Source organism: Halyomorpha halys, unplaced genomic scaffold (genome assembly GCF_000696795.3).
Source record: "Halyomorpha halys isolate HHAL.00 unplaced genomic scaffold, Hhal_1.1 Scaffold103.1, whole genome shotgun sequence".
NCBI lineage: Eukaryota > Metazoa > Arthropoda > Insecta > Hemiptera > Pentatomidae > Halyomorpha > Halyomorpha halys.
Window position 1 is genome coordinate 475,554 of NW_027115007.1, and position 12,637 is coordinate 488,190.

Here is a 12,637-nt window from a genome sequence, read left to right on the forward strand (position 1 = left end):
TCACGAAGTTATTATAAACAATGAAACTTGGTTAGCTTGCTTTTTGGATAAAAAAAACAAATGAAAAATATTAAAATGATACATAAAATAAAACATATTATAAACCCTTTATACATCAAAATATATTATTTACTCAAAAAGAGCATATTACAATATATATTGTCTATACTTTCAATAGTATTTGCCTATTCAGGGAATAGTGTTCTGACAGTACTGTCTACAGCGTTTGATCTCGTGGGAAGCTGCATTGTGCCTTTACATAGTTTCTGGAGTGCTATTTTGTAAGGTCTACCCCATGGGTTTGCATCCAACTCTGAGTCTTTCTCGTATATGGATAACCACCAGTCCTACTCGGACCTTTCCTACCATAATCTTCCTGATGGCATGGAAAAATGACCGCCGTTTGTGTACCACCATAGGCTTTCCGGGTGGATTTTACTACTGTGATGGGCATTGACTCTTCACCCAGGAGAGGTTTTAAGGTCTTAACAACCTCTTATTTGGTGGCGAGATCATCCAAATCTCGTAGCTCTAACAGGGACTCCTCCGTCCAATTCTGCACTTCTGGCCCTTCACCAAGCACACCCTCCATTGAGCTTTTTAGTAAAGCAAGAGATTGCTCTTTCTTCCGGTCCAATTGGAGTAAAAGGTTGCCTTTATTAATTTTCCCAACCTTTGTGATTGATGAAGCCATTTTCACCATCACAGGATCTTCTCTCACCTTTCGCAGGACATCTGAGTAGGACTGGCTCTCCGGTATTTTTACTATGACTGCACCAGGCTCTGCTGCTCAGTGGCTTTGGGCGAGGTTTTTTCCTCGATCTTTTTCGCACTTCTTGCCAAAATTCCTCCTGCTGTTCCCCACACTGAACTGCATTAGATCTCTGAGGGCGATCTACATTATGATGTACCACTGGTGCATTGGGTTGTGTGGTTTTCTTCTTGTTCTACCTTTTATTGTCCGTTAAAGAAGGTGCGGTTACTGGTCCCTCTGATCTAACAGCATTCTTCCTAGGTGGACTTACCTCCTTCGTTTGGGTGTGGCTGTCTGCAGTTTCGATAGGGAGGGCAGATGTTTCCAACTTTTCAAAGTATATATGTACATATAGTTGACCGTAAAAATTGATATATAGGAAGATGGTCAGGGTTGCGGTCAATAGTGAAACAAAAATAGTTTACAACTATTTATTTTCCAACGTTTCGCCCCACTTTGCAGGGCTTCATCAGGGCTGTCAAATACTTTTTCAAAGTATAGTTGGATTTCGCATGCAAAACTCCTTATCTCACCATGGACATCATTCTTGGTGCGAATGAAGGAGAGAAGCTGCTTAATTTTGCATCACCTCTGTTTTGTTTACTCTTGTGGCATTAGATGCTACAATGGCCGTCTCCCACCATTGCAGCACTGTCTTATGATGACGACGCCGGGAAACCCGCTTTCGTATTCCCTATCGGCAACGGTACTGGGGTTCCGTGCCCCAGCACCGTAGCACAGTTAACCATATCTTCCATGCATGTTTATATGTATCAAATATATCGTTTTCTTACATAAATTTCATTATGTCGATTTAAATTGTTTTTCATTATTTTTGACAATACTTACATATCTTATTATGTTAATTCTATTACTCACCATTTACATTTTCTTTCTTTCTTATTTCTTTATTTACTTAAACACTGTCTGTTTTTTTATAATTCATTTTGTATAATTCTTACCCCTATAATATTACATTTCATCTTACATTACTATCAATCAACTACTATCTACTTAATTTATTGATATGTGTATTTTAAAGTTTATTTATTATTATTTTCTTTTTATCATAATGTTTCTTTGGATTTGGGTTGTTATCTCATTTTGTTTTTATAGTCCCGATGAAGGCATGAAATTCAGGTTGAAACGTCTAAGTTTTGTTTATTTGTGTATCTTAGCTGGCCGCACCCCTAAACAAAAAACAAATTTGTTAGGTCTTGGTTTGTCTATTTGTCATTCACAAATAATGAGTTAATTGTTTTGTTTTTTTGTTAACAAATAAACAAACTAAAATATATACATTATGTATTGGGTTGTAAAATAAGTTTATAGAGTTTTTCGATATTTGAATTTAATCCCCTCTGTGTTTATAAAATCATCTTTACTTCGTCAATAATGTTTATATATTCTAAAAAAGGATTAGTTAAGGTGCTTTTATGCATCAGTTTCAACTGAGATTTCTTATCTTTAAGTGGTATTTTACTTGCTCAAATTGGAGGAGAAAAAATTCATTTACATCATTTAATGATTTTTTATTTCCGAAAAGGAAAATCAGCTGCACAAACGGTTAACAAAATTTGTAGTGTGTATGACAATGATGCCTTAGGAGAAAGTTGTTTGCTCGGTTCAGAACCGGAAATTTCAACTTGAAAGACGCAAAGCGGTCGGGTTTTTCAACTGTTGATGTTGACCAAATTCAAGCATTGGTCGCAGACAACCCTCACTCTACGACACGGAATATCGCAAAAATGCTTAACATATCTCATGCAAGTGTCTCAAATCATTTGGGGGCTGTGGAATATGTTTCTCGTAGTGATATATAGTTTTCTCATAATTTGACAGAAAAGAATTTATTGGACCGCATATCCATTAGTGATTCCCTCCTGAAACGCAATGTTAATGATCCATTTTTAAAGAGTTTGATAACTGGGGATGAAAAGTGGATCCTGTACAATATTATTGTGAGGAAAAAGTCCTGGGGAAAATGAAGTGACCCTAATAACTCCAAAAGAAAAAAGGTTATGCTTTGCACTTGGTGAAATTGGAAAGCTGTTCTTTATTTGAGCTCCTCCCGCCCAACCAGACCATTAATTCTGCAGTATGCTGTGCCCAGTTGGAATAATTAAATGCAGCGGTTGAGCAAAAGCGTCCAGCATTGGCTAATTGCAAAGGCAGTTTTCCATCACGTCCATCCTCACATGTCTTTGCAGACCCGGCAGAAATTATTGGAGTTTGGCTAGGATGTGATCCCCCACCCACCCTATTCACCAGACCTTGCCCCATCAGATTTTCACTTATTTCAGGCCCTTCAAAACTCTTTACGGGAAACACTTTAATTTGCTCGAGGACTGCAAACGCACATTGAGGAGTTCATTGCGCAAAAATCTGAAAAGTTCTGGGAGGACGGAATTAAAATATTACCTGAAAGATGGCAACATGTAATAGATCAAAATTGATCATATATAATTGATTAAAAATATTTACAAGAATCTGAAGTTTTTATTTAAATCACCAGTAAAAACTCTACGAACTTATTTTACAACCTGATATGTATATTAGAAATAAAAATGAGGGAAGATAACTAATTCGTTATTCAAAACAAAATATCACAAATCTTTCTAATATTCCTCTTAATGACATGTTGTCATAAATCATACATCTACTATCCAAAACTAAATATTTCCAACAGTGCTGCTGTCTTTGACCAGAATTGGATTGCAGTCAGAAACAAATATGCTTACCAAGATAAATAACTTGAAATATTATTACAACAGTGTATTTACTTATAAAAATTCTTTTTTATTTATTTTTTTTTTAGTAATATTGTTTTAAGCCACTTTTCATCAATAATTTTTAAAAATAATAATGATTATAATCTTAAAGAAGTAAATGCTAATTTCATGTGAAAAGTTTTAAAAAAATTCAAATTGATAATTTGTTTTTCATCTTTTTGTTAGTAGTAAAGTGGCTACTTTTGTATTTTACACTGTTATTGTATGCCCCGTTTTCAGCTAGAGCAGACTAATGTACCATATTTTTGCCCCTTCGACAGATAAGGGGCCAAATCCAAATGACCACTACTCCACAGATGAGGGTTATCACACAGCCAGCTCTTAGGCCGGGACAACAAGTTCAGCATAGGATAATTAGTGTAAGTTTTTATATTTATTGCTAATTATGTAGAATTTTTGGTATCTAATAGCAAATTGATGTTATTGTTAGGCTCAAGAAGTGACCTAAAGTCACTGGATCAAAACTATTCTTAATTTTGAATGGAATATGGTCCGGGTGCGGTAAAAAAAAACTCAAATAGTAGAATTTTTGACCGCACCCGGACCATATTCCATTCATCTATACACACGGTCAATCAACAATCTTCCAGTATTCTTAATTTTGTTTTCTGTTAAATATCATATTAATTCTTTAACATTTGTAGAACTCTTATTTATATCTCATCAAAGCATTGATGGTCTTTGCTTCTCCTGCAATAATTCACCATTTACGTCTTCTTCTTCTATCGTTCTAATGCCATTGCCAGATTGTCTGACCAGCCTAATGTGGGTTTACATACATATTAGGTTTGAAGAAAATCATGGATTGGTACCTTCTTCATAACTTCACTTAAAATTTAGACAATAAACCTGCCTATCTCATAAAATTTAACTTCATGACATGTTGTATAACTCTTTTATCTATAAAAACCAGAACTTTCATTAATTTTTCTTATTTAACAACAGAGTAGTGAAATTTATAAATAAAGTAATAAAATAAAATATGGATTCTTCTTAACCACTTCTTTAAGTCTATAAGTCCTGTTGTGCCATTTGGTAGCCAGACTGTTGCTCTTACCAGATTCAAATACGAGCTTAATACAGTATAGTAGTAGTCACTATAACTTAAGTCATACATGTTATGTATAAAAATTTGTTCTTTATCAATGATCTTTTATAGCTTAAATTAATCTTTAATCCTTTATATTTTTGACCAGTATTACTTTTTAAAATTTCTTAGAAAATGATCTTGATAAAAGAAGTTAGACATAAAATGTAACTGTATAATAGTTATACTGTTTTAAAAGTTACCACCATGTATTAGGCTTATCAAATTGATCGATTACATATAGATAAAAGATTCCTTATATAACCTTCCTTTCCAAAATGAGGAACAACCTATGTATATATTTGAACTTTTGTTAAAAACTTTATACATCTAGTTTTCTTTTCTAACTATTACTTTGAAAATCCTAAAAGTCCAATGAGATACATAATTGAAAACATGAATAATTGGGGGGACACAGTTAATAATTCATCAATCAAAATTTTTCAAGATTCACCCTGGTTGATTCAAAAGGAGAGAGGTTCTCTAATAAGTTATTGGGAATTATATACTAATAAAAATTACTATCAGTCAATTCATTTTTTCTCGATTTTTTAGGTCACTCATTCTGAATCTATTTAAAAATTCTAACTGAATCTATTGATAAGAAATTTTTGTCATCTATTTTAAATTTTCATAATCTGGTTCTCATGTTTTCAACTATATGAATTCCATAGTATTATATTGTTAAAAATTAAATTAACCTAATAAAGATGTTTTTTACTAACCAGATTGTTGTTGTAAATTGTGTATATCATTATAATAATATTTTACAAGTAAATAGCCTATAATACTATAAGAAGAGATCCTAGTATTATAAGAAATAATTTGAGAAAAAAGTATTGCTTAAAAAATTTGGTATGGTTCACATACATCAAGTAGAAAATTATAAAAAAGTTCCTACTCCTTCAATAATTGAAAATGAACTCCCTTATTTCGGTTTTTCATTTTCTTTACAAACTTTTTTTCAGGTAATACCTATTGGTCACCATTCTTGATTAACTATGTTAGCTTTATTCTGTGGTTGTTAGATGTATGAAAATCTTATTAAATGTTATGAATGTGACTGTTGTTCTTTTCTATATTTCAGTTAGTCTGAAATGTGAAATTATTTATAGTATCAAGGTGCTTGTATTGGACTGCCCACATTTTTGTAATAATAATAGCAGTCTGTAATGTGAGTTTTTAGTTTAGTAATAATTTTCCACTTTAATCCCAAATCAAGTTTTAGTAAGTGTTGTCCTTTTGAAGTTAGTGCCCAATTTATGTTTTAATTGTTAAATATTACGTTATAATTAGGTACTTTGCACACACAGTGGTTAAGAAAGTTCAGTGATTGGACACATCAGATATCTCCCGTTGAATTTGTCTGTTTCTATCAGTCTATTTCTCGTAGTTATTGTTAAAAAAATATTGTGACAAAGGGAAGTAAAATGTCTTCGCAAAAAAAAAATTGATGTTAACTAGTAAACCTAGGCTTATATTTTGTATAATAAAATAGTTCATAGTGTGGAGAGACACCTGGATATTTTGAGATTCCTGTTGTTACTTAGCCCTAGAAAAAATTATTAAAAGAACATCATTGGAAAATGGTGCCAATGATGTTCTTTTAATCATTTTTTCTAAAATTATAACGTAATATTTAACAATTAAAACATAAATTGGCCACTAACTTCAAAAGGACAACACTTACTAAAACTTGATTTGGGATTAAAGTGGAAAATTATTAATAAACTAAAAACTCACATTACAGACTGCTATTATTATTACAAAAATGTGGGCAGTCCAATACAAGCACCTTGATACTATAAATAATTTCACATTTCAGACCAACTGAAATATAGAAAAGAACAACAGTCACATTCATAACATTTAATAAGATTGTCATACATCTAACAACCCCAGAATAAAGCTAACATAGTTAATCAAGAATGGTGACCAATAGGTGTTACCTGAAAAAAAGTTTGTAAAGAAAATGAAAAACCGAAATAAGGGAGTTCATTTTCAATTATTGAAGGAGTAGGATCTTTTATAATTTTCTACTTGATGTATGTGAACCATACCAAATTTTTTAAGCAATACTTCTTTCTCAAATTATTTCTTATAATACTAGGATCTCTTCTTATAGTATTATAGGCTATTTACTTAGCCCTAGTAAAAATGATTCAAAGAACATCATTGGAAAATGGTGAGGTGCACATTGGAATGAAACATAAAATCCTGGCATACGTGGGTAACATTATGGTTCTAGGACATGGAAAGACCCAAAATGACACTAGTAAGAGAAGAAGAGGAAATCTGCTTGCAAATAAATGAAGATAAAACAAATTATATTTATATAAAACGACGGCAATCGAAAGTAGACAGTTTCAACCTCAGCTTTACAATAACATCTATAAATGATCAAAAGACTGAAATAGACCAGCATATAGCTCCTCTAACATGAACAGAGCCTTGTTCTCTTTGTCAAGAATACCAAAATCTCTAAAAATCTTAAACTAAAGTTGTAAAAAGCCTTGATAAAGCCAGCTCTATTATATGGCTGCGATACCTGGGCCCTAACAGATAACCTATAAAGCAGAATCGAGATATTTGTACAGAAAGTCCTCTACAATTATAGGAGAATTTAACACATGGAGGAGTAGAACTAATAGTGAACTGCTTGCAGAGACTGCTCAGTCAATATCTCATGTTATGAAGGCTAGAAAGTTAAGATGGGCGGTACATGAGGCAATATCATAAGTACCATATTTTGATCTATTTATAAATTTAGGTTATATCCTTTTATTTTTTATTTATATTATTCTGAGGAAAAAAAGATATTTCTTGCAGAATCAGATAACATGAACTAACAATCATTTTAATGTAAATATAAATGTAATTTCTGGTATGGCATTTATATTTGTTACCGTGGCCTGAGGTATGTTTTTGTAGTTTAAAATATGTAAACTAATTTGTTTTAAAGTTCCCATCAGAGAGAGGTTTGATTTAGGAAGATGTAATAATTTTGAAAGTCATGAATTTTCCGTATTCTATGAAAGCTATGTAGAGTTATATTTTTCAATTAGATTGGACTGTAATGTACTGCTATCAAATTCTGACTGAAACATGTTGTTTTATCATTAGTAGCATAAACTCTAATGATTATGAATTTATTTACCGATATAACCTGCATTGGTAACCAATTAAATTGGCTATAAACTGCTCCAACAAAAAGGCCATTACTTTTGCCTAAATGGGCTTTTTAATGCAACTAACTAACTTCTGTGTGAAATCAGTTTTGGCATTTAGGAGACTATGTAAAAGTAAAACAATTATTAGAATTATGTTTCTATTCAGCTAGAATGTAAGAAACCAGTTTTAATCCATCATGTTTCTAAGTTGTCAATGTAGCAACATAATCTATTCTGAATCAAAATAGTTCTGTATACTTCAGGTTGAATTGACTTGGCTTGAAATTTTCCTCATAGGTTGTGTAAGAAATTGGAATTTTATAATTGCATAATTCTTCTTAATATAAATGAAATTATCTATTATAACTTCATTCTATAACACTACATCATCAGAGGTTTTAAAAACTTGGTGTATTAAATGTATTAAAAAATTCTGGGAAAAAAAAGTTCAGGTTTCGTTCTATCCTCAGGATATTTCTTCTAACATATTTATGATTTTAGCACTAAACTCTCTGATAGATTAATTCATCTATATCAATTCCACCTTACAATATTAAATAATTTGGATAAGTTCTTCTCATTAACATTAACTTACGTATACTATGCTAAATTATTTAGTTTTAGTTTTTTTCTGTTGGTTATAGGCTAGGAGAATTGATAAATATTTCATGATTATGTTTCATTGTTATGCAATTAATTTATTTATTTATATTTTTTAAATTCTAGCCTATGCGTACCAGTGTTGTTAATACTGCTGGTATTAAAACTGGTGTTGCTACAATCAGGACTCCAACTGGTGCATTGCGACCACAGATTGTTCGGACTCCAATCACTCTTAGACCTGGTCAAACAATCGCAACCAAGACTCCTTTTGGAACTCGACCAATTCTAGCCACAACCCAGTTTTCACCTTCTCTTGTCATCAAATCTGGTCAGCCGCAGCAACCAGTCAAAGAAAAACGAACATTTTCATCATCTGGATTTGTGTATGTTCATATATTCAGCTGTTTTAGTTGCTACATTACTGCTGATTAGATTTTTTATGCATTTCTGTTTTTTTTTTAAAATAATGATGTATAATTAGTGTTGTTACCAATAATAATAAGTTTAGGTGGAGAAATGTGTATGAACGGTAATTAGTTATTTATGTATTGCAATAAAGTATTTTTTTCGTATGCTACATTGGGAACATGAAGTACAACCTGTAACAATATACTAAAACACTTAGTTAAGAAAATATATTTATTTTTAATATAAAGTATGGTAGATAAATAATAAATGCAACTTTGAGAATAATATAGAATGTCCTGTTTCGAGGATAATGCCATCTTTGAATACATTCCCTCAACTCATTGATAACAATGGCATTTATTATGATTTAACACAGAAATCAATAATGAACTAATTTTAATTTATTTATTCTATAAAAATTTATCTTTAACAAATAATTCAACTAAATAATCCCTGTTACGTAACGTATGAAGCGTGTAAAATGTGACCAATATTTATGTATATTAGTGCCCAACTTAATTTAATGGATAAATAGTAATTTCATTCATGAGCAGTAATGGCAGTTCATTTAAGATTTACATTTTGCATTTTGTTCCTTTATGTATTAAAAAAAAAGTTTTCTCAAATATTAAACTTACTTTTCAAAATTTAGATTAGAACTTTACATCACTTGAATAATTCAATGCCTCTCCTTGATTCAATAAAGTTTCTCCTTAGGAAGTATTATTTTTATTAATCATTAATGTTCATTAGTTTTCCTATAAATCTAGAATGGATTTTAATACAATTTCACTTTTTTTAAATTATGCTAAAATTACATTGATTTGTTCGATAAAAGTTGCACGCATAAAGCAAATCCAAAATAGATTGATTATGATAATTTGATTAATACAATTGTTTTAGTTCGCAGGATACTTTTAGTGATTTTATTGGAAAAATGTACACTTGTTTTACATTCTAGTATGTGAATGAATTGCCGTCATTGGTCAAGGATTAAACTACCGTAGTTTAACATTAAATTTAATTGTGAATGAATTATTTGCTTTATTGCTTACCACTAGCCAGCTGCTGGCTCAAATGTCTTCTACCAAAAAAAATGTGCCTTTAGAAGTCGAACTATAACATACAGCATCCCAAACTTAATATCTATACCGATGGTTCTTCAATTCCAGGCTTTGGAGAAACAGGAGGAGCTTTTTACTGTTCTGTTTTCCGGGAACATTTTGCTGTGGGAACCCTAAGTAATTGTGACGGAGATCAATCCACCATCCATACTCAAAAGCAGTCATTTTCGTGGACTCAATTCTATTACTCCAACTTTCAAGTAGATTTCATGAAATGTTAGATTGCCTACAGATGGTTGGCCACCTTCGAAACTTTGGCTGGTTCTTAAAATTCCACTGGAGTCCCAATCACACCAAGATAAGTGGAAATAAAATAGTGGCTATGGGAAAAAGATGGACTTCCGTACCCCAACCACCATCTCTATCTTCTTTGCACTCTGCTAAAGCTAATATTACCTCAGTGGACGCTGTTCTATATATCTAAGCTGCCATGGCTTTTTGCATTGATGCATCGACATCTTGTTTTCTATATTCACAGAATCAAAACTTTCACGAGTCGATGGGTGCTTCTATCTGAAGAACTCTTGAAACATGGAGAGCTCTATACTGAAACCTGTCTTTATTGCCTATGTATCACCAAATGGCTCAAATGCCAATGACTAATGGGTATTGACTAATAAAGTAATAATTATTCTTCATAAATATATTAATTTTTTTAAAGTTTAAAGATCTTCATGTTTAGAATTAAAGAAAAAATTATGTTTAATTATATTTTGTTTTATTATGCTGAGTACCTAAATGAAATTTCATTCACATGCATAAATGATATCTGTTCTAAAAGTAGTACTACAATTTAAGATAGATTATACTTATGGAATTTACATTATTAAAATAAAATGAATGATCTTGTATGTTTTTTTAATTTTAGAGGAGATGATGATATCAATGATGTTGCTGCTATGGGCGGTGTTAATCTTGCCGAAGAAAGCCAAAGGATTTTAGGGTCTACTGAATTTGTTGGAACTCAAATACGGTCTTGCAAGGACGAGCTGTATCTTCACACATTACCACTCATGAATAGGATAGCACGAATAGGTAAATAATAGTTGTAATTTTGATTTTATTTTTAACAAATTTATGAAGTAATAAATGACCATTTTGTTATTAAACTTTTTGTATTGATCTTAGCTAGAAAACATGGCCTCGAGGAACCTAGTTTAGAAGTAGCTTCATTAATTTCACATGCTACGCAAGAAAGGCTAAAAACTCTTGTGGAAAAATTAGCTGTTATAGCTGAGCATAGGATAGATTTAAATAAGGTTTGGAATAGTTTGCTTGGTACAAAATTTTATATAATTTCTATTATTGGAATATTGAAATATAATATTTATATGCTTATTTTAGGCTGATCCAAGGTATGAAGTGAGCCATGATGTGCGTGCCCAGCTTAAGTGCCTTGAAGAAGTAGACAGGGCTGAAAGGAAGAGACATGAAGAACACGAGAGAGAACTCCTTCTGAGGGCTGCCAAGTCCAGGACAAAACCTGAAGATCCAGAACAAATGAAGCTTAAGGCCAAGGCCAAAGAGGTTTCTAACTTCTTTGTATTAATTGTTTTATCTAATAACTGTTAATCTTAGTGTTTGTGTGGGTACATGTTTGTGCATGCAATCGCATATTGAATTATGAAAGTTATTCCATAAGTAATTTTTTTTTTAAATCATTTTAATTGGATTAAGTAAAAACGAAAAGGTGTTGTTTTTTAGGAGCTTAGTATTTTTCATCATTATTTAATATAATAGTAGTCTATCTGGTAGTCTAATAGTCTAAACTGGCTCATCATTTTTAAAAAAAAAATTCTAGTCTTTTATTCAATATTGGTTTCAGTTTTGGGCCATAAGTCAATTATAGTTGAAAGTCGATGTTGGCAAAAAATTTGCTATCAAAGTGTATATCTACTCTAAATATTCTATTTGGGTATCCTATAACTTATCATTTGTGAGCTCGGTTGTTAAAATAATCTCCTCATGTGTACATAAACATACAGAAACATGGTTTTTAGAACTCGTGAGATATTCATGTATTCCGTTAAAAACTCAAGTTAAAATTTGTCATAATCGAAATAGGTACTCTTACTACATATTTCATATCTATCTTAGTGAAAGTAAAAATAGGTTTTAGTGGTATGGTTAATTTCTCCTGATTTCTTATTTTGTTTTGCGTAATGTTTGATCTATTTTTTCAGATGCAAAGGGCAGAAATGGAAGAGCTTAGACAAAGGGAAGCCAATTTAACAGCTCTATTAGCAATAGGAACTAGAAAAAAGCCTAAACTGGAAGATGGATCAACCAATTCCGGGTCTGGATTAGGAAGTTCCTCAACGAATGCAGGAGTAAGCTTTTTTATCTTACCATTTGTATCCTTGTTGTTTTTTCTGGTAATATTATAATGTTATATTTGTTGTATCACTCTTGAAGTTAATCATAAACTTTGTAGAAATTATTTTTTAACTTCTTTAGGCCTCTTGATTATTAGGGGGGAAAAATTAATATCTTCTTAGAACAGAAGGATGTTCAATTACTTATGTGTGTCACTGCATTACCATGTCTCCTGATCACACACGTTTTCACAAAAAATAGATTTAAAAAAAAATTGGGATCCAAATAAAGTAAAAACAATTGATTTAAAAATATTTTAATAAATCAAACAATTGAATCAGCTAAATTACTAGAAACTGCACAAAACCAATTTACTATATATA

At 31.5% G+C, this 12,637-nt stretch overlaps 1 protein-coding gene across 2 annotated transcripts in view; it reads left to right on the forward strand.

The window, feature by feature from the left end:
• The window catches only part of Taf4 (TBP-associated factor 4), a 34,141-nt gene that overhangs the window by 15,066 nt on the left and 6,438 nt on the right, over positions 1-12,637 (forward strand). For both annotated transcript variants that reach the window (XM_014415577.3, XM_014415576.3), the window contains exons 6-11: positions 3,807-3,905; positions 8,530-8,789; positions 10,807-10,973; positions 11,067-11,197; positions 11,283-11,465; positions 12,122-12,268. In XM_014415577.3, coding sequence (XP_014271063.1) covers positions 3,807-3,905; positions 8,530-8,789; positions 10,807-10,973; positions 11,067-11,197; positions 11,283-11,465; positions 12,122-12,268 — 987 coding nt within the window. The remainder of the gene's footprint in view (positions 1-3,806; positions 3,906-8,529; positions 8,790-10,806; positions 10,974-11,066; positions 11,198-11,282; positions 11,466-12,121; positions 12,269-12,637) is intronic.